Source organism: Tamandua tetradactyla, chromosome 9 (assembly GCF_023851605.1).
Source record: "Tamandua tetradactyla isolate mTamTet1 chromosome 9, mTamTet1.pri, whole genome shotgun sequence".
Taxonomy (NCBI): domain Eukaryota; kingdom Metazoa; phylum Chordata; class Mammalia; order Pilosa; family Myrmecophagidae; genus Tamandua; species Tamandua tetradactyla.
The window spans coordinates 44,863,423-44,885,276 of NC_135335.1; the positions used below are offsets into that span (position 1 = coordinate 44,863,423).

Here is a 21,854-nt window from a genome sequence, read left to right on the forward strand (position 1 = left end):
CTTTTCCCAGCTCTCCCACCCTGCTCCTCACCTCCACCTCCCACAGTGCCTTTGAACTAGTGGCAGATGTGGCCGACTGCCGGCCTGTCGTTCTCAGGAAGACATGCTGCTTCTTTCTGTGCTCGTCACAGGTGAGGAACTTCTCCTGCTCGGCATGGAACAACCTCACCACGTCACCCTAAAACTCAACATAAGAAAGGATTAGGAACAATACATTTAAAGTGAGAACTAACCTGCTGCCTTAAGAAGAGCCACGTGCTGTTCGGCCCCTAAAGCATCAAACTTACCCCCTTCAGTATGTCATCTTTGTTATCGCTCCATTTCATGAATAGGACGATCTTCCAGCTTGTGTTGCAGTTGACAGAATTGACCTGGAAAACAAACCAGAGCTAGGTGGTGACACAGATTTGCCATCCTCACAAATGTATCATCCAGCCCCAAAAGTCTTCTTTACAGCCCAGGAAGTGAAGCTGTGCCTCAGAAAAAAAAAACCCAAAGACTGACAGCATTAAGACCATAGGACCTACAAATTCAATCTGCCTATTAAAAGCATTTGGTGATGACTGGTTCACTCACACCAATCATTATTTATGCTCCAACTATGACTAAAGGTAGCAAGTTTCCTGCCTTTCTGGAATTTATATTTTCAAGGCTTCTGTTTAAGTAAAGGTCTAATGAAAACAGGTGCTTATAAAATGGGATGAGCTACAAAGGCAAATGATGGTTTCAGCGCAGACATTCTAACTGTTAATGGTGATCACAAACAGCAGCAGCCACTGTTGGCGCACTAAATATAGGACAGGCATGGAGCTCAGTACCGACATTCGCCATCTCATTCAATTCTCAGAAACACCCTAAAAAACTAGATCTGACTGTGATACCTACATTTTAGTAGGGGCACTGATAGGGAAACTGATAACAGGGAGACTGGGGAGCTGACCCACAGTCACGGCGCTCGTAAACTGCAGAGTAGGGAATTGAATCCACGTTGTTCAACTCCAGGGCTTGTGTCTACAGCCACCAGACAGATATTCATGTCATAAGCAATGCAATGCCCCTGTGTCCTACACTTGCTAAGACAGAGATCAAGTAGATGCATTGTCCCAAGCAAGATAGCACACTGGCAGGCCTGATGATGACCTGTGGGACATATTTCTTAGGAATTGGAAAAAGGCACTCTCTCCAGGCACACAAACTAGAAAAAAGAGCCACTCTGGCCCGACAAGTTTGGCAAAAGGGGCCCTCTCTGGCTTAATGAATTAGGGAAAAGGCTCCCCTAGTGGAAACAGGGCCTAGCAAACCGAGAACCAGGATGAATATCAGCCCCACCTACCACCCAATGCACAGTCTTGAGCCGCCTTACTTGGCAGCCCTGAGTCTGGGCCTCAGTTTCCTTACTGCAGAGAGGGTTCAGTGCTCTAAGCACACACCTGCACCCACTCACGAGCCAAAAATGGATCGTCCTTACCTCGTTGCAGCCCGGGTTGTCCACCAGCTGATGGCTGCTGGCATGCAGGGGCTGCCCAGCATTGACAGGGTTTAGAACAACTTTGTCGCCAATGACCACCTGAAAAGGAGCAACAGAGCTGGTGAAAAAACAGGTCAGAAGGATGGCAGACAGACGACGGCTGGTTTGGGGATGAGCTGTGAGACCCTGCGCTGACGGAGGCTACAGATAATGCAGCACACACCGCAGGCAACAAGGAGTCTAACCCTACCTGCACAGGGAAGGGGCACGTTCACAAGCCTGCGGGAGAATTTTGGTTCCAAGATTGTGACTGACTATACACGGGTGTTTTCAAAGTGTGTCCTGAGTAATAATAAGAAGAAAACATCTTATCTTTGTTGAGTTCGGTGAAGACACTTGTATCAAGAGCCCTAACTAAATCTTAGGGATAGAAGGGGGATATCGTCTGAGGTTAAGTTTTTATCTTTGAAAGAATCAAAGCCATAATTTGATGTTTCTAAAGCAATGATTTTCTACTTCTTTGACTACAACCCATGTTAAGAAACACATTTCTATATTTATGACCCAGTAATACATACATTTTATGGGCATATAATAACTAAACCAAGTACTACCAAAAAAAAAAAAGTTTGTTCTCACTATTTCTAAAATAGCCTGATACTTTTTTCTATTCTATTTTTTACTTTTTCAAATGATAGCCACAAGCCACTAAATTGATTCATTTCATGGTGCACTAATGGGTCAAGACATGCAACTGAAAAACACTATTCTAAAGGCTAACTTAACTCTGCAACTAAAGTCACAGTTTAACAGATTAACAGGAAGGGTAAGAAAGTACAGGACCTCCTAAAATAAAATTCAGAATAAGGTACATGCAACGGTCATGTGTCAACTTGGGTAGTTCTAGTGTCCAGTTCTTTTCATTAAGCAAGTACAGGCCTGATTGTTACTGTGAGGGTATTTCCTGCATTTCAATCATTAGTAAATCGATTACATCTATGGATGATCACATCTATGATTAATAAAAGAGATTGCCTTCAGCAATGAGAGGAGTCTCACCCAATCATTTACAGGCTTCTAAGGGAGAACTGAGCGTTTCAGCAGTCAGAAAGAATTTCTATCTGTACACCCGCCAACCAGATTCTCCTGGGGAATGCATTAAAACCGTCATCAGAGTTTCCAAATTGCAGCCTGCCCTTTGGAATTTGAACTTGCCAATCTCTATGGTCATGTGAAACAATTCCTATAATAAATCATAATATTTACTACATAAAAATCCTGTTGGTGCTGTTTCTTTGGAGAGCCCAAATACCGCACACTTGTTTTTATTATGGGGGTGGAAGGAAATGGAGCAAGGAAGATGGTTTTCTAAAATGTAAAGCTCATCTATTCTCAGCTTGATACATTCAATTTAATGTTCTCTAACTCCAAATGAATATAAGTTAAAAGCCTCAATAAATCCAATTCTTTTGGTGAAACCCAAGCTTCACTGGAGAGTTAAGGATAATATTTATAGTATACTAGCTGGGAAAGAATAATTTGGTACTAGGTGCTTTTGGTATATTATAGACGATATAATATACACATAAACACACAAGTTAACACATACTTAAACTGCCCGGTGTTTGTAACTTAAAAGGCAATACTGAAAAATGGCAAAATCCAGTCTTAGTTTAAGGTTAATTGAGCACTTTGAGATGATTTCACAGTGTTTAAGGCATATATTTCTTTCTTTCTTTTTTGTATATGATATGGTGGGGTCACATTTCATTCTTTTTCCATGTAAGTATCCCATTACTGCAGCACCATTTGTTGAATTGTTTGTTTGTTTGTTTGTTTTGCTTGTTTTTTGGGGGGGGAATTGCATGGACTGGTAATTGAACCCCGGTCTCCGCCTGGCAGGTGAGAATTCTACCACTGAACTACCCTTGCACCCCCAAGGCATGTAATTCTTTTAAGTAAAAAGAAACTATTTCAGAATCTTAAAGTCAGAAATATAGTTGATAACATTTAAATATATTTGCTATTAAATAGATGTCCCTGTAATGGCTTACGGATTAAGCTAATCAGGACTGCTTTAAGTTGCACTAACAAGGAACCCCGTGACTTTATGTCCTAACGACCCCTCAGGAGAGAGGCCAGCTCAGGACCAAGTACAACTGCTGAAATGGGCTGGTGAGCCTGCAAGCTTAGACAGCAGAACAAGTGAGGATAGTCCTAAAACCCACTCTTTTTGCTACATCTTCTTCTTTTCTAGCTTCCTTCTTGTATTAACCATGACTCAGTGGGTTATTTCCAAAACAGAAAAACCTTTCTACTCTGCTACTGGATCTAGAATGACAGACACTAATAAATGATAGCTGTTTTCATGGCAAAGTTCTTAGTGACAGCTGTTCCTAAGACTTTTCAGAAGGCCAGGAGGAAAAACATAGCTACTGTATTCAGGTCACGTCTCTCCAATTTTCCTCGTTTCCCAAACACTGGTTTCCATAGTGATTCCCTTCTCTTCATACAGGATAAGCCTTAGCTTCCAACTTTTAAATTCTCCCAGTTGACCCTAACACACAGTTACAGTTGGAAGCACGGCCCAGAGTATTCCTTAGTCTGGGAATTTGCACTTACGCTGTCTCCGATGGACCGCAGCTTGTAGAACGGCTGAATATAAAACCAGGACCCTTCATTCCCAGCCTCGTCCAACGTCACTCGCATGGCATTCTTCTCCAGGAGAGCTGGAAGCCTCTTATTCACAGTTAGGTATTTATTGCTTTTCAAATGCAGGAGCTAAAAACCCACCAGAGAGTAAGGTAAGTGTTTGTGAGTGTCTGCATTAGCTACCATTTCTCTCAGCCATATAAAATATGTATCACTCTTGCTCCTACAGGGCTGGTTGTGAAGTTAGAGATTCACAAAGAGCAGAAGGCTGGTAATAATTAGAAAAGAAGGAAGAGCAAAGGGAGCAGAAACAGAAGGTACAATTGAAAAATAAGTATTTAATTTTTTTCCCCAGCAGAGCCCTGGACACAGTGGAAGTCACTCAGGTCAAGCATTATCGGTAGCTGCAAACAGCACTCTACCATCTATTAGTGGGCAGGGGTCTGACCCCACGGGAAGGCACTAAGGACACACAAGCTGAGGCCCTAACATAAAGGAGGAGCTAAGGAAGGACACTTTTGAGCACGTGAAACAATTTGGCTTAACAGGTGATCCAATTAGGGGATTATCGTTTAATTTGGAATTACACGGCTGCCATGGATTTGCACCTTGAATTTCTAAGCACTAGATTCTTGATTGTGTATGAAGGGAATGGGAAGTCTGAGGATCTGGATGGGAAACCAATTGCCTGACAGTAGGGCAGGGCCCGGGAGAGTTGAGCAAGGCTTCCCAACTAGTGGGCTATAAAAAAACTTAGAAGAGAATATGAAAGACTGTCCAGTATCTGGAAAAGTGCTAAGACCAGCATGGGACTCCAGCATTAAATGCCAATACTCCCCATTTGACATATTAATAGATATGGTTTCAAGAACAATCCTAGGCAGCCCACAAATCTCCTATCTGGAATAACTTGTCTGACTCATTAGCTCCTGGCAGGCCCTGGCTGTGAATAACACCTTGAATTGTTATTCTGGACTCTGAATTGGTTTATAAACCAACATTACCTACAGGTGGATCCATGACCCAGGCTAGAGAGAAGTAATAATAGCTTAGTAATAATAGCTAAGAGTTAGCTAATGCATACACAGAGCTTACCAGGTGACAGGTACCACTGAACCGTCCTAGAAAGCAGGGACCATTATCATTCCCAATTTGCTGGCAAGCAAGTTGAAGCGTGGCAAGATTTCTTGCCTAAAATCTCATAGTAAGCTGCAAAATCTGAACAAGAATGTACTGAAGAATTTATATTCTTAACTTCTATGCCCCACTTTCACTCTTCAGTTCAAACCATATTCTCCAATTTCATCAAATCAGAGTGTCCTGTACTCTGAGTTTCAGGGCACTGGCCTGACCCATATAAAAAGCTGAACTTTGATACCCACCTGCTCCCATGTCCATTCTCACTTTGGATAGAACCTGAAGGAGAGGCGGGGTGAGACTGGCATGAACTGAACTTTACCAAATGGATTTGTGGAGCAATTTTTACTATTTCAAAAGGCCTAATTAAATAATACATTTAACCACAAAAGGTTGCTTTTACCAATTTGGCAATTCCAGTTTTCCATGTTCCTGATGAGCGCTGCTTTATATGTAATATAATAAAAATTGGAAGGAATTCTGTGATAATTAGTAAAGTTTACATGGTGAGCAAAATCTTCCAAAAAGAGGAAACAATGAAGCAATATAACCCAACTTAAAAGTTGGTAACGACTATCCTTTGTGTGCCTGGATCAAAACAATTTGGTGATGGACAAACTGAGAGAGGTCAGATTTGGTCAGGGCTTCCTCAAGTGCTGTTTATGCAAGACTGGGAGAGACCCAGGCTGTCTTCTGGGCAAAACCTGATGCAGTTGTTTCCTGGATTTTCTTTTATCCCTCTGATAAATTTAAGGACACAAGAGATAAGTAAATTCCACAAGTTGTGAGATAAGACAGATATTCTATCTGAAGGCACAAAATTGCTCTTATTGCCTCTGGAGAATGGCTCCTTACTTCAAGGAAGCCAATTTTCACCCAATAGGGAGAACTTTCAAACAATATAAGTAAAACAAAACTGCAACAGCTAGACTCCTTTTCAGGCAGAACGTTTCCCATTTAGGATATTTGAACATAGGTTAAATTACCACTGTGGGGGAGAGAAGTAGATTCCTGCACGGAGAGAGGACCAATTAAAAAGCTGAAGGATCTACCATATTTATTTAGTCTTTTGGGAATCAACCATCCACATGACGTCCTGCTATGAGATGCCCCAACCCCATTTCACGCATCTCTTGTTTTCTCGGTGCCATTCTTTGAAATGTTTCGGTTCAAGAAGAGAAGAGCTGCCTTGACCCACCTGGATCACATTGCCATACTGGATGACGGTCCCCAGCAGTTTCCTGTTTTCTGTCTCATTCTGCTTCTTTTCCAAGTCTGCAGCATGCTGTGCACGGAGAAGGAAGACTGGTCACAAAGAGGGAACAATGGGTTATATTCCTCTGCAGCGATGCTAAGCAAATGTCGCCAGGTAATAATTACAAGAACCACAGAAATAAGCAAATATCTAAGTATACCCTGAGGCCAAGCAAAATGAGCAAGGGGTTAAAAAACCCATTCTCTCTTTGTTCCGTTGGTCTCTGTGCCTTAATGTTTTTTTCTTTAAGGAATTCAGAGACATTTGCTTTGAATGAGAACAAAACAAAAGCTTATGTGTTTTTAAAGGAAGGTAGGTTGGGGTGGGGCGAATTTGCATGGTCCTTTATCATCTGTTGGTGTACTTTTTCATGGCTATGCAGGAAAATAAATCTGGGTACAAATCCTGGTTTTTCACACTTTCTGGTTTTGTGACCTTGAGTCACTTAACATCTGTGAGTGTCAGTTTCCTTTTTTGTACATCTCATAGGAATCACTTAGCCTAACACCAGAGTCATTGTGGTACTTACCCATAAACCATAAGCCATTATGTGAGACATTAATTAAAATTTAATTAATTTTAACTGTAGATCCTTGAGGAGAATATTATTATCCCAATTTTACAAAAGTAGGAGCAGAGATTAAAAACTGTGGTCAACATCACAGTCTGTTGAATGATGGGTACGAATAGGTTTTTTATACTGTTTTCTCTACTTTTGTGTACATTTAAAATTTTCCTTAATGATGTGTTTTTTCCATTTGTTGGTTTTTTGTTTTTTAAATTGCACACCTACTAAGTGGCAACAGTCATCCTCAAACCCAGTCTAAGCCAACTCCAGATTTGTAGAGTTATAAATGAGGCCAGGAGATATTACCAATCTAGATTCAGCACGCTAGGATAGTGAAACTGTATAGAGGGTTCTAGAATGGTCTACCAATGCCATCAACCTGAATAGTAATTTTTCACTTGTTTACCTGCTGAACTTTAAAAGTACCATTATATTACAATAGTGCTGGGGTGAAACAGAAGTAAAACAACAAGAAAGAAATTCAGAAATAATCTGGTAGATGCTAAAATCCTAATGACCCGTCATTTACTTCACAAGTTTCCAATGTTCTCTTCCTGGAATTTCTATCTCATCCTGTAATCCTGTCCTTGGGGCCCGATGCTGTCAGACAGCAATGGGACAATGGACCTTCTGGATTTGGTCTTGGCTCCACCAAATAACAGCTTCATCATCTTGGACAGGTCACTTAATCTCACTAGCCTCACTCAGTATTCTCTTTCACAAGGTGGAGATAACACAAGTCTGTTAAGGCTGCCAAAAGATTAGAGATAAGCTATGTCAGATGCATGATAGGACCAATATATTTTAACCATTATCATTATATACAAGTTTCTAAAACTAAGAAAAGTTCTAGTGATGAGAATTTTGAAAGGCAAAGTAAGTTGGATGGGTCAAGAATCTTTCAGTTTCCTTCAAAAGCCAGCATCTGCTATACCTCTAACTTAAATATAGGAACGTTTAGGAAAGTAAATCTTTTAAGAAATATAAACTGCATGAAGCAATCCAAAACCAGAGAGAAACCATAATACAGAAAGGGAACAGCCTGCCTACACTGTTACGGATCACTGCAAGTTTATGGACTGGTTCAGCTCTTAAAACAATGCTCCATTCAGCAGCTTTCTCTCTTTCTTTTGGAACTAGTTACCAATACAATGAAACATATAACTCGGTGAGCTCAAGACACAGACAGAAATAAAACCAGTGCAGACAATATGGCCATCCATGGGATCCAAACTGCCCTCAGCACAAGGACAGCTGTCCTATCTCTACTTCTTGTCCACACACACTCTCCCTTTATTTGGTCCTCTTATTCTCCCTTTTCTTCATGCCTGTGCTTCACCCTCTCCAGAGATCTGTACAGTGCCCACAGATTCTGCAGGTAGTTTTCCAAGCTATAAACTGGACTGAATCCACTTCCGACTTGGAATTATGGTTTATACTTTGTAAAGAGCCATTTGTTCTTTCTGCTAAGCAGTTCTCAGCTAAATGGGCTGAAAGTCAAGAGGGAAAAATGTCAACAAGAGAAAAATCAATTGATTCAGTAAAATAAAACATGACATTTTCCAACATGCAAATACAGTTTTTTTCCTGCTCAAAACATCACACTAAGAGGATTCTCCCTCACAGAACTCAATAGTAGTGTTTTTCGGACTTAAATGCTATAAAGGCCCCTGCGTAAGCGGAACATTCTCATGGCCCTTCCTGCTACTCTCAAAAATTTCCAGAGGCTTCAGTTTAGGAAAGAAAACCCTGATCTAAAATATTAAGATCCTGTCTACTCTTAGACTAATGATAAAAGCAGCAGCCCAAGGAGTTCTGACAAATGTAAAAAGAAATGGCATATTAGCCATCACACAGCCACATATTCCATATTAAAAACTAATTAGATACAAGCAGCTATAAAGAGCAAAGAGCATTTGACTAAAAATATACAAAAGACAAAATCAGAACAGAAAATAAAACACCACCAAAGAAAAAATATCTCATGTCTCGTAAAACATACAATGTCATATCTGAAACTGTGTTCAAAGGTTTAATCATGACTGAGCCCACACATCCTACTGAATGAACATTAAATGCAGTACCCTTGGGTACCATCTTAGGATTTGCTTTTCCTGTAAGTTCTCTTTGATTAAGATGAAGGCTCTCCAATTCATTCCACTTTTCACTAACTGCATAAATACCAAATGTGTTCATTTCCGTTCAGACTTTAATCCTTAGATAACAACCCTGATAAGATCAAGTTTAGGTCTGAGACACAATATCCATCATGATTTCTAGATTCAACAGACTGGTTAAAAGATGGTAGGGTAAGATGTATACCTGGGCCCACTGATAACTTATCAAGGTTGCCTCTACTCTCGAAAAGAAGGTGCTCTGGTTTGCCAAATTCCTCAGCTGTTTATCAAAGACGGGCCCATATGGTAGACAGGGAACCCATAATACTCTTCTGGTAGATAATTTGGCAATATCTAACAAAAATTTCTCAACGGCTAACTTTTGATTTAGCAATTTCACTTCTAGGAGTTCCCCCTAAACAGATCACCCGGCATGTGTACGAGGCCAAAATGACATTTTCTTTAGGATGACCAAAATTGTCATGACCCTGAATACTGACCAAATAAGGGATTGGTTATTTAAAATGACAGTTCTGTTATACAATGGAGCGACCACACAACCATTAAAAATGAGAGTGATTTCTATTATTCATGACGCATTATATGAAAGAAAAGCAGGCCAAAGAAAGGGAAGTAACATAGCAGGTACAGTTATACTTTATAATGTAGCAACAAAGAAAAAGAATTGGAGGTCAGGAGGTGGGGTGCACACCAAAATATAAACCAAGGTTATTGTCACAGAGTAAGATTTGGGGACCATATTTTTTTCCTCCTTTTCCTACTCATCTGTATTTTGGAATTCTTTTCCAACATTACTCATGTATTATGAGTGTAAATTCAAAAACAAAGTTGGGGGGAGAAAACATGCCGATTCTACACACTAACCATCATGTCTTTGTGTCAAGTAACCCAGATTTTTAAAAAGTCATTTTAAATTTGTTACCTTCTCAGTATTTAAAATGCTGGTCATTTGAACCCCTGCTGCTTTTTTCCCTTGCAGAATGGGCTGAGAGACAGGTGTTCATTTCTAGGGAGAAAAGGTCTCCATGGGCGCCCTAGGGTTGCTATTCGTCACTGGTAGGACCAGGATCCTTGGGCACCAACAAGGTCAACACAATCATCTGCTATTTTATTTCAAGAAACAGAGAGACCATTATTAAATGACTACAAAAAGGTTCCTGAAACAATGGAAGTATTATTTATTTAAGATCAACAAGTTCTGAATTACATAATGCGATATGGAACGAAAGCTTCTGAAAACAAGCAATGCAGGTCCCAGGCTTTAAAAGACAGTAAGGGAGAGAATTCTGGAAAAATGGAGGAGGAGTGAGCAGCAGGGCTCATCCCTCTTCCAGAAAAAGCAAGTGGTCAGGCAGAAACTGTCTGAAACCACTGCTCTGGGCTCCAGAGACCAGGGGGAGTAGTGTGCAGCATCCAGGAAAGAGGGGGACGTGGAGACCAAGAGACTACAGCAAAGACAGTTAGTAAACCGCTCCCAAGCAGAAGCCAGGAGCCATCTCCCCCAACCTTGAGGCAAGCAGCACCGGGTGAGGTCTGGGACTGGTTGCTACAGACAGAAAGGGCACAGAGGTCATCCTCCCTGGGAAAAGGGGGTGAGGAGTATGGCCAAGGATCGAGCATGGCTTCTGATCAGTGAGTTTGGCCTGCTTGCCCACCTCTGAATTGCAGTTCTAGCTTGCACAAAACAGGAATTCTCACAGCCATTGTTTCAACACCACCCAGTGAAGGTTGAAGATATATATATATATATTCCCTGTAAGGCTGGGGTGGAAAGGTTTGACAAAGAGCACCACCTGCCGGGCAGGCCAGGAAAGCTCGCCATTGCGGAGCGGTGGGCGGTGGTGGGAGGTGAGGATGTGGCAGTGGGGGGACTTTTTGGTACCTCTCCTATCCCTAACCCCAGGAACGGATCTGCATGCCAATCATGGGTTCCTGGCCCTGTTTTGAGCAAACAAAGACAATTCTAAAGGCCTAGAGTAAATGGAACCAAGAGTCAAAAAAGAGTCTTAACACAAAGCCAATCAACGATAAAACCCTGGGCAAGAGAGAAAAACTGATCATCAGGGTAAGCTTGTCAAGCTAATCAGATGCTGGACATCAGCAAAAATTACAAGCCAAGCGAAGAAACAGGAAGATATGGCCCACCCAGAAGAACAAAGTAAAAAAGAAGAGATAGGGATTTAGAACTAATCAAAGATGTTCAAACAAATTGCCTAAGTCAATTCTAGGAGATGAAGGAAAATATGGCTAAAAAGATAAAGGATATTTAGAAGACACTCGGTGAGCATAAAGAAGAATCTGAAAGCATGCAAAGAAAAATAACAGAGGTTATGGGAATGAAAGGCACAATTCATGAGATTAGAACTACATCAGAGGCATACAACAGCAGATCTGAACAGGCAGAAGGAAAGATCAGTGCCTTGGTATACAGGACATCTAGAATGGAACAGACAACAGATAGAGAAAAAGATGAGCAGGGTCTCAGGGAACTGAAGGACAGCACGAAGCACACAAACATATGCAACATGGGTACCCCAGAAGAAGAGAGAGATGGGAAAAGGGGCAGAAGAATATTTGAGGAAATAACAACCAAGAATTTCCCAACTCTTTTGAAGGACATAAATATCCATGTCGAAAAAGGACAAAGTACTCCAAACATAATAAGTTCTAATAGACCTACTTTCAGACACATACTAATCTGAATGTCAAATGTTAAAGATAAAGACAGAATTCTGAAAGCAGGAAGAGAAAAGAGATTCATCACATACAAGGGACACTCAGTAAGACTAAGTTCATATTTCTCCTTGTAATACATGGAGGCAAGAAGCCAGTGACACGGTATATTTAAGTCAGTGAAAGAAAAAAACTTCCAGATTCTTTATCTGGCAAAATTGTCCTTTGAAAATAAGGGAGAGCTTAAAATATTGACAAATAAACAGAAGTTGATAGAGTTCATTAATGAGAGAGCTGTCCTATAAGAAATATTAAAGGAAGTTCTGCTGGCTGAAAGAAAAGGCAGGTGAGAGAGAGAGAGAGACGTAAAGGAGAGTATAGAATTAAAGACTTGCAGTAAGGGTAACAGAAAAGGTAAAAAGAGAGCCAAAAGACTTGAATAGGCAATTTTCCAAAGAAGAAATACAAATGGCTGAAAAGATGCTCAACCTCACCAGCTATTAGGGAAATGCAAATCAAAACCATAATAAGGTATCATTTCACACCTGACTGGCCACTATTAAAAAAAAAAAACAGAGAACTCTAAGTGCTGAAGAGGATGTGGAGAAATTGGAACACTTATTTACTGCTGGTAGGAATGCAGAATGGTACAGCTGCTGTGGAAGACAGTTTGGCGGTCCCTCAGGAAGCTAAGTATAAAACCACCATATGACCCAACAATCCTGCTACCCGGTGTATATTCAGAAGAATGGAAGCAGGGATGCAAACAGATATTTTCCCACGATGTTCACAGCGGCATTTTTGACAACTGCCAAAAGATGGAAGCAACCCAAATATCCATCAATGATGAATGAATAAACAAAACCTGGGAATATACATATAATGAAATACTATTCAGCTGTAAGAAGAAATGAAGTGTTGATGCATGCGACAACTTGGATGAACCTTGAGGACATTAAATTGAGTGAAATAAGCCAGACACAGTAGGACAAATATCGTATGATTTCAGTGATATGAACTAATTGTAACAAGCAAACTCATGGAGTTAATATCTAGAGTACAGGTTACGAGGAGATAGATCAAGGAAGGGAATGGGGAACTGATGCTTCATTTGTGCAGAATGTTTAATAAGGTTGGTTGCAAATGTTTGGAGATGGATAGAGATGATGGTAGCACACGACTGAGAGTGTAATTAACAGCGCTGAACTGCCTGTGTGTTTGTGGTTTTAAAGGGAAGTTTAGGGTCATGGATGTCACTAGAAGAAAAGCTGGAGGATGAAACGTGGGACTGTTTAACACAGTGAGCCTGCTGTGGACAATGGCTGTGGTTAACAAATAGAGGAACGCTTTTTGATGAACTAAAACAAATATACGTCACTATTACAAGATGCTAACAATGGGGGAATAATGCAAACTACGGGCTACAGTCAGCAGTGATATTTTAACTTTATTTCATCAATTGTAACAAAACTACCAAAACAATGCCAACTATCTATAATAGAGGGTATAAGGGGTATTGTTTTTTTTTTTTGTAGTTGTTGTTTTAGCAATGAAAATATTCTAAAACTGCAGTGACGAATGCACTACTCTGTGATTGTGATTATACTGAGAGCCATTGATTGCACACTTTGGATGAATTGTATGGTGTATGAATGCAAGGGTCTAAAAATTAATTAATTTTAGAAACAAACAAACAAAAGACAATAAGGTCCTGTCATTCCTCTGACGCCTTTTACCTTGTGAAAGCTATGGCTTAATTTAAGTGCTCATTTCTCAGAACCGAATCAATGGAAGTTACCTGTTTCAAGGGAACAGGTAAACTGCTGTCCAGAAACAACAGCCAAGGCCTTTAGAAAAAAACTGTGAGATTTGTGGGGCAAGGGAAGCTCGTTTTTGCCAAAAGCCTTGAGAAATCATGACCACAAAAGTTAAAAATCTAATAATTCCCGCAGAAGAAAGGAACACACACAGTAACCAGCCACTAGATGTCATTCTCCTTCAGAGTGCTGTTGATCTTGCTTATCCTAGTCAAAAGGAAGTTAAGCAGTCTAGACAACCAATTCCTTACATGGCATTAATTTAAAACAATCTGACCTTTCATTAGGGTGCTGTACAGTAGCTGACAAAAATAAAGACGAAAACCCACTAGAGACTGGCCCTGAGCCCCCAAACGCAAGTGGCTGCCCAAAATACATTTCAATGACTACACTGAAACATAGAGATGATTTTCAGACACCAGAGGGAAAAATTCCAACTGAGCAGGAAAGTAGGGTAGATACTGCTCAAGCGTGAGGTCATCACCCAAAACCTGAAAGTGACTTCAGTAATCTTAAATCAGGGGAAAGGCCTCGTTTTCTTTGTAATCATTTTTAAGCACAAATGGCACAAAAGAAGCAAGTCATTGTCTTTTTTTATTTTTTTTGACAAAGTAAGAACTTCCAAGTTCATGATCATCTGCAGAACTGGATTTTGTGTGTGGTTTTATTTTTTTCATGGTCCATTCTTGGGAGGGAGCTTTGAAAGAAATTCCTGATGAAGCAAAATACAGATCACAGGTTGCAAAATGGTAGCTTAAGAACCAAGTCTGGCTTGAGCCATTCTGATCTGGTGTCGCGCCTTAAAAACTGAAATGGTTTTTATAAAATCCGTCTTTAAAATGGAGATGATACACAGAAAAGCATAGTTTTTTGATCTTCTCTTAAAAGATCAAAAGATCTGGAGGCAGTGGGGGCTGGCCTTCCAACACAGAACAGCAGGGGGAGGGAGTGGCCCCTCCCGGGCCATGCACACACCCACTCCACCAGGCAGCACTTCTCGCCAAGCCCCCAGTACATCTGTGGGCTTCCCGCTTGGCTGAAAGGAAACTGAATTTACAACCCCTGCTGTAAAAAAAAAAAAAGAAAATGTAGGCGAAGAGACCACTTGAGAACTACCAATAAGATCTCATTGAACAGAATGATATTTATTTTGAAAAAGCAAAGGCAGGACAACCAAAGATGTGCAGGCCTTCTAGAAAGATAACCCCTCAGGTACACGTACTAAAGAGTGTCCTAGGAATGGGCAGGAATGAGCGCCATGATTCCAGCACAGATTTCAGGAGTATTTCGGATTGTCACAATGACTGAGGGAAGTAGTAGGTGCTAATGGTATTCAGCAGAGAAGAGCCAAGGATGCTAGATGCCCTGAAATACACAGTATATATCCACACAAGGATAAACCACTACTCATCCTCTGCAATTTTAGGTCTGATTGGACACTCGCATAGGTTGAAAAGCTGTCTATAATTAGACAGCTAATAGATGCTCAGCCTAGCATCTATTCTGCTTTACATATCAAAAACAAAGCAGGGTTTTGCATGATTTTATTATAACTATGGTTGATATATTTTTAAAAAATGCAAGTACTATTTAACAAAGGGATGAGTGCACTTTACATTTTTTATAACATTACCAAGAGCAGTGGACCATTTTGGAAAATCCCATCATGGTTAACTTGTTTTTTGCATCACCAGTGCAACACACCTGCACCCATCACAATCTGCAGCTGTTTTACTCCCAGGGTTTAATCAAATATGTATCTTTTCGAGTAGTCATGTCTGAGCATTAACTTATTAAAGCCCATATTTTATAATAAATTCCATTGCTTTTATTTCTCCTTTATAATTCATTTTTTAAAATTTGCTACGTGGGGAGGATGTATTATTTATGAATTTCATATCATGTTTGCAAAATTACATAATATTTGCTATTAAGAGGGAGTAATAGGTCTGTTGGGTTGAGAATGCCTGCCCTAAAACCATTTACCTAATAATGTTACAATTCCTCAAGTCTCAGGTTGTTTCTTCTCCCTACTTTCTAACCACAACAGAGGCTTCAGACTGAAACAGAGGCTTCAGACTGAAACAGAGGCTTCAGACTGAGTTCTCTTTCTCTAGGAAGTACCCCCTGACTGCTGTGTCTCCCACCCCCACACAGCAAAGATGGATTTTAGAGCCCCTTCTATGTGTTCCCACAGCTTCAGGTGTTTCCCCCAAAACAGTACTTGTCACACCATCTCATCGCTACCTCTTTATTCTTTTATTAACTACTAAATTCCCAGATGGCTAAGACTCACAATTTTAACACCAACACCTAGCACAGTTCTCATTTATTCATTCAACAAACAGTTCTTGGAAACCCACTATGTTTCCATGCACTGTTACAGACACATGAGGATACAACAGTGAACAGGGCAGACACTGCCACTGACCTCGGAGAGCTGCCAATCTAATGGAGTGACAAATGGAAATTAAGAAAACAACCAAATATAACTGCAGACTATGATCAGTGCTGAGAAAGATACGAACAAGGTGCTATGATGGAGAACCGCAAGTAGAATATTATGTAGACAAGGTGGCATGGGACGGCCTTGCCAAGATGACAAGCTGAGATTTTCAAAGATGCCAAGATCCTAACCTAGGAAGAGCCAGGAGAATAATGTTCTAATCAGAACAGATGGAAACTGCCAAGGTCTTGAGACTAGTAAGAGCTTGGGGTGCTCAAAAAAATTTTTTTTAATAAAGGTAGAGTGAGTAGAGTGGAGGGAGTATAGTTCAGAAAGGAAGAGTCAGAGGAGAAAGCAGGAGCCAGGCAGACGAGATCTTGGAAACATTGGCAAAAGTCTTTCAAGTGCAACAGAAGTGACAGCTTGTGTACCTCCGACTGGACTATAAACTCACCAAGGTTAGGAACCTGGACTTTTCATCTCCTACCTGGAGTACCTCAGCTCTGCTCAATACATAGAGAAGGAAGGAGCCCCACATCTTCAGTGCAGCTGGCTGTGGCTTTGCTGCATGCCAGTCAAGGAGAGAGTGAGATGGATGACACTCTGAACTCCTCATTGTCAGAGCTAACTCTCCAACTTCGACTCTCATCACTAAGCCCCTAGAAACATTATTTTTTTCATTCCACTGATAAATATTTGAGCATCTACTCTGCATCAAACTGTTTCAAGCAAAGCAGATATAGCAACAAGCAAAAGCAACAAAAATTTCTACCCTCCTGTAGACTACATTTCAGTGGGGAGAGGCAGCCAATAAACAAGATATTATGATGAAGGATATGGAGAAAAATAAAGCAGGATGGGGGATGAGAGATGGATTGAAATTTCAATACTACTACACCGGATTTATGTAACGTCCTTCTTCTAAAAAATCTCAAACAACATCCACACTGATTAGCTACACAGTGCAGGATGTCAAAAGAAGTATGTTAGCATTTTACAGATAGATAAAAGGTTCCAAAACTTCTTCATGGTCACAGAGCATATCAGCAGTGGAGTATGCGCATCTTTTATAGGTCAAATCACAGACAAGACAAATGCAATGATAACGGCTAACTTTATTACGTGTCAGGCACTGTTCACATACCTTCTGGTTTCATTTCACATAACCCTCACAACAACTTCCTAAGGTGGATATTATCACCCCATTTTACAAAGGGAGTAATGGAGGCAAAAAATAGTTAAGTAACTTGACCAAGATTCATGTTAGTGAGTGGTGAAGCTCAGATTCAAATTCAGATAGTCAGTTTCCAGAGCTTGTGCTCATAGGTACTACTCTACCCAAAGCCACTCTCAAAAAAGGAAGGTTTGGAAACAGCCAGCTCTCACATCATCTCAAGATAACTGTAAACCATCTCTCAGAAGGGATGAGTAGCTCCCTTTTACCATTTATCAAAGAACACAACAATGTCAGTACAACTAACTCCCTTACCTCTTATAGTCAGATTCCATTCCAACTGTCTGCTCATGACATCCTCTTCATTGACAGCCATCTCATGGCTATTTTTATGGCTCATCTTAGTTAAGTTATGGTGTCCAGCTGTTTGCACAAACACTGGTCTATTTGTTACTGTGAAAGTATTTTGTGATGTAATTTGCATCTACAATCAGTTGCTAGAATCTACAGTTGATTGCATCTACAATCAACATCTACAATCAACAAAGAAGGCAGTCCTCAGTGGTGCAGATAATCTTCTCTTCCAACCAGTTGGAGGTCTTAAAAGTCAGAACTAAGGATGTCAAAGGTAAAAACAAGTATTTCTGCCTTACGTCAATACTGTTTCTTGCCCAAATTTCAAACCAGCCAACTTCTCCTAGGGAATTCAGACTGAGGATTTTAATATCACCTTCATCAGAGTATCCAGCCTGCAGTCTACCCTATGGAGTTTGAACTTGCCAGTCCCCATGGTCGTGTGAGCCAGTTCCTTATGATAAATTCTCTGAATAGTGTATGCAGATATGTATATACACTTACACACATACATATATCCTGTTCTCTGGAGAACCCTAATATAAGTCCCACATCAATACGTACATGCAGTTTGTTGAGTAGCACCGCATCTGTTGTGCTGTTGGCCCCTGGCTTAGCAGCTTTCCAAAACTGCTTTTGGGCAGAATAGCGATTCATGGGACATAGCTTAAAGAGGCAGTCTAGAAGTAAAACAAAGAAACAAATATCGTTACTGAGAATGTTACATACTCTCAATCTATGAAAAAAAGTTTTCCCCTTTTATTTATAGGAGGTGTTATACATTATGTTATATGTCAGTATAGATAATAAGTTACAAAGCCCCTTTACAAACCTTTCCTTTTAAATTTAATTCTCACCACTAGTGTGTGAGGTGACAGAAGAGGAAACTGAGGCTTACAGAAAGTAAGTCCATTGTCTACCATCACACGTTACTTAGTGGCGGTCGGAATTGAGTGCTCGTGCTACTTCCTTTAGGATGACCAGCTATAAAACAGCTGCTCCTTCCTGCATGCAACAATACACACAAGGATTTCCTTTTACAAATCTAACTTCTTAAATCAAATTTCATTTACAAAAATATTACAGAAGCCTATTTAGAGGGGCCTCCTAAAGCAGTGGTCTGTGTCATGTTCATGACGATTCTCTGGGGAGCAGATAAGAAATACTGAACTTGTGCTGAAAGTGGCGCTGCCCTGGCCCCCTCACCCTCAGCATATCATGACGTGCTTCGGGTTAGGTATGCCCAGACTTGCACAGATTTATAGATCATCTCATGTCATTTAAATCAGCTCTCACAAAATGGACAAGTGGCTTAGAAAGATTTCTGCAAAGACATGGAAGCAACGAAAGTAACAGTAGTAACACAAGCCAAACAAACAAGACAATGGTGGAACTGACATTCCCTTTATTCTTCTAGTCAACTATTATAAGGTAAAAATGATGATCTAATAAGATCTGAAAAAAACAGACTACCCAGAAATTTAAAATCAAAAACAAACCATTTAAAATGTCATATTTAATGATGACTCTTACCTTAAGCATATATGTATATGCCTTAAAGTATTAATAACATGAAACTACATGATCAACAGACTACTATATAATTGTTGAAACTTAATCTATTTCATTAACTTCAATTTTTCCTTTTGCGTTTATAATGTATACACTATATTAGCACAGAAACACATGTAGAGCTCTTAGATATATATGTAGTTTAGGGGTATATTCTCCAAATTTTTTTATAGGAATATGCCATCAAAAAGAAATCACTGCTCTAGGAAATTAATATTTAAAATTGATACCCCCTAAAGAGATTACATTCTGACATACTGTGTTTCCGAAAGTAAAATATTTATATAGAAAAAATAATAAATTTGGAATTCCCGATCAGATTCAGATTTATACTATGAAAGCAGTTCAAAATAAGCTTTTAAGGAAATTTAATCTACTAACTATATTTATTCTTATCTGCTCATTAAAACAGACTCCCTTAGAACAAATGTTAAAATAAATTGGGTAGCAGGAAATACCAGTGGTCAATGAGAGGGAGGGGTAAGGGTATGTATGAGTTTTTTCATTTTTCTTTTTATTTCTTTTTCTGGAGTGATGTAAATGTTCTGAGAAATGATCATGATGATGAATTTACAACTATGTATGTGATGATACTGTGAGCCATTGACTGCACACCAAGTATGGAATGTCCATACGTTAAGAATGTTTATGGTATGTTGATTGGTTTTATCAATAAAAATTAAAACAAAAAACAAACAAACAAAAAAACAGACCCCCTTAAAGGTCCATGAACAGGCAAATACCTAGTTATTGTCCTAGTTCAGTAAGTGTCTAACTAAGAGAGAGTCATTTGCTGTCAAGTATATAAACAGATGAGCTTTCCCTCTAATTTGAGATCAGTAAACTTCTATCACGTACTGTTCTCACAAATACTTCATACTAGTCACGGAAAAAAAAGTCACTTAACTGTAGAAATAAAAGGTACTTTTCCCATATCTCTTTCCTCCTTCTTCACTAAATTTCTACTTGGCCACAGGCAGTAATAATGCAAATATAAGACCAAGATCTTATCAAGGATCTAATTCATCAGTCGAAGACAAATTGTTACTGCAGATGAAAGATAGAGTCCATGGGTCTTTAAAAAAAAAAAAAAGGACACAAGAGGAAGCCGGTTTTAAAGATAGGGCTGGTTTGGCCCACTCCCTAGGAAAGGCACACATCACTGTCAGCTGTTGTGTGAGTGGCAACTTGGCGGCATCACTGTGAGAGACACGTGCTGTGTCGATGGACATGAACTTCCCACTCACCCCATGAACAATCGCACATGACCATGAGACCGCTGCCCAACATTAAAGGCACTAGCTTTGATACAGGACAGAAGGTGGGCCGGGCTGACCGCCTTCATTACCTCATGACTTAGAAACAAAAAAAGCTTTCAAAACATATTCATCATCTACGTTAACATGATACGTGATTTTGTTTACAGACCAAACAGGTCAACGACTTCACATTTTATCAATAAGACTTTGGGAGTAAAATGGCCCACTCATTTCCTCTAGTAAACTTCATATGATGACAGCTAAATGGTAGTCATTCTTACATATATTGGTTTAAGTCAATTTCGGAAACAATCAGGCTGGCCCCGTGATGCTAAGGAAGAACAATCTTCCTTAAAAGAAAACAGCAGAGAGCACTGTTTTACTGTTCATGGTATACCCAAGTCAAGTCCTCACTGAGCAAACAAGTGGGATACAACACAGGGTCAAAACTTCAGATAATTCTCCATCCACGAAAGGTGACAGTGTGTATTTAAGCACCATCAATCCAACCAAAGCCTGGCTATAACGTCCACACCCAACTATTTTCCTTGGGTGAAAGAGACTGTTGCACTGGATTAAGGATATTTACAACTATGTGTGTGTGTGTGTGTGAATGTGTGATGCTAACACAGGAGTAGCAGAACCAAATTAGCCTTGCTGATTTTGCCCTGCCTTCCCAGTTGCTTAGCAACTGATTCAAAGCAAAAATTAAATTAAGCAAATGTGATGTTAAAGTCATCTTCTGAAATTTTGCAATTCAGCAGCTTCATATTGCCAATTGCTATTTGGATAGCACAGTAGGGCAAAATTGAAATTACAATGGGTCCTACTACCATGCTAGGTGTAGCAATAGATTAATACAGGAAAAATATATTTATTTGGTGGAGGTGTAAATATGTGTGTGTGCGTGTGTGTATAATACACATACATATACACGCAGTGGTTTTGTCGCTCCCCTAGAACAAATGCCACAAACAATATCTTGTGCGACGTGTTATTTTAGGCTTTTGAGGAATAAAATAAAGTTTTAAAAAAAAAACTTTGTGAATATTTCTAAACTTTTGCATATGGCACATGGGTTACAAAGGAGAATTCAGATGAATGCAGAGGTTGGGTTAAGTGTTAAATGGCTGTATGGGATAGAAACCAGACGGAACAGTCATAGTTGAGCTGCCTTTATTTAAATGGCATTCCAGAACTTAGTTGGAGACAAAAAGCTCAACTGCTTATTAAATGGGTCAACTATCAAGTCAGGACGGGGCTGCATAATTAAAAGAACAAAGTGCCACAGGTTTGCTGTGAGTACTATGCAATGGGGACAAAGGGGAAGTGAAAAGCAAA

The 21,854-nt window shown here is 39.9% G+C and overlaps 1 protein-coding gene across 7 annotated transcripts in view; it reads right to left on the reverse strand.

Annotated features, from left to right (window-relative positions):
• ITPR1 (inositol 1,4,5-trisphosphate receptor type 1) overlaps positions 1-21,854 on the reverse strand; it is a 355,613-nt gene that overhangs the window by 204,377 nt on the left and 129,382 nt on the right. For all 7 annotated transcript variants that reach the window (XM_077116692.1, XM_077116687.1, XM_077116688.1 and 4 more), the window contains 6 exons: positions 18,247-18,362; positions 6,456-6,542; positions 4,091-4,249; positions 1,469-1,567; positions 288-371; positions 32-178 (listed from right to left, as the gene is read on the reverse strand). In XM_077116692.1, coding sequence (XP_076972807.1) covers positions 32-178; positions 288-371; positions 1,469-1,567; positions 4,091-4,249; positions 6,456-6,542; positions 18,247-18,362 — 692 coding nt within the window. The remainder of the gene's footprint in view (positions 1-31; positions 179-287; positions 372-1,468; positions 1,568-4,090; positions 4,250-6,455; positions 6,543-18,246; positions 18,363-21,854) is intronic.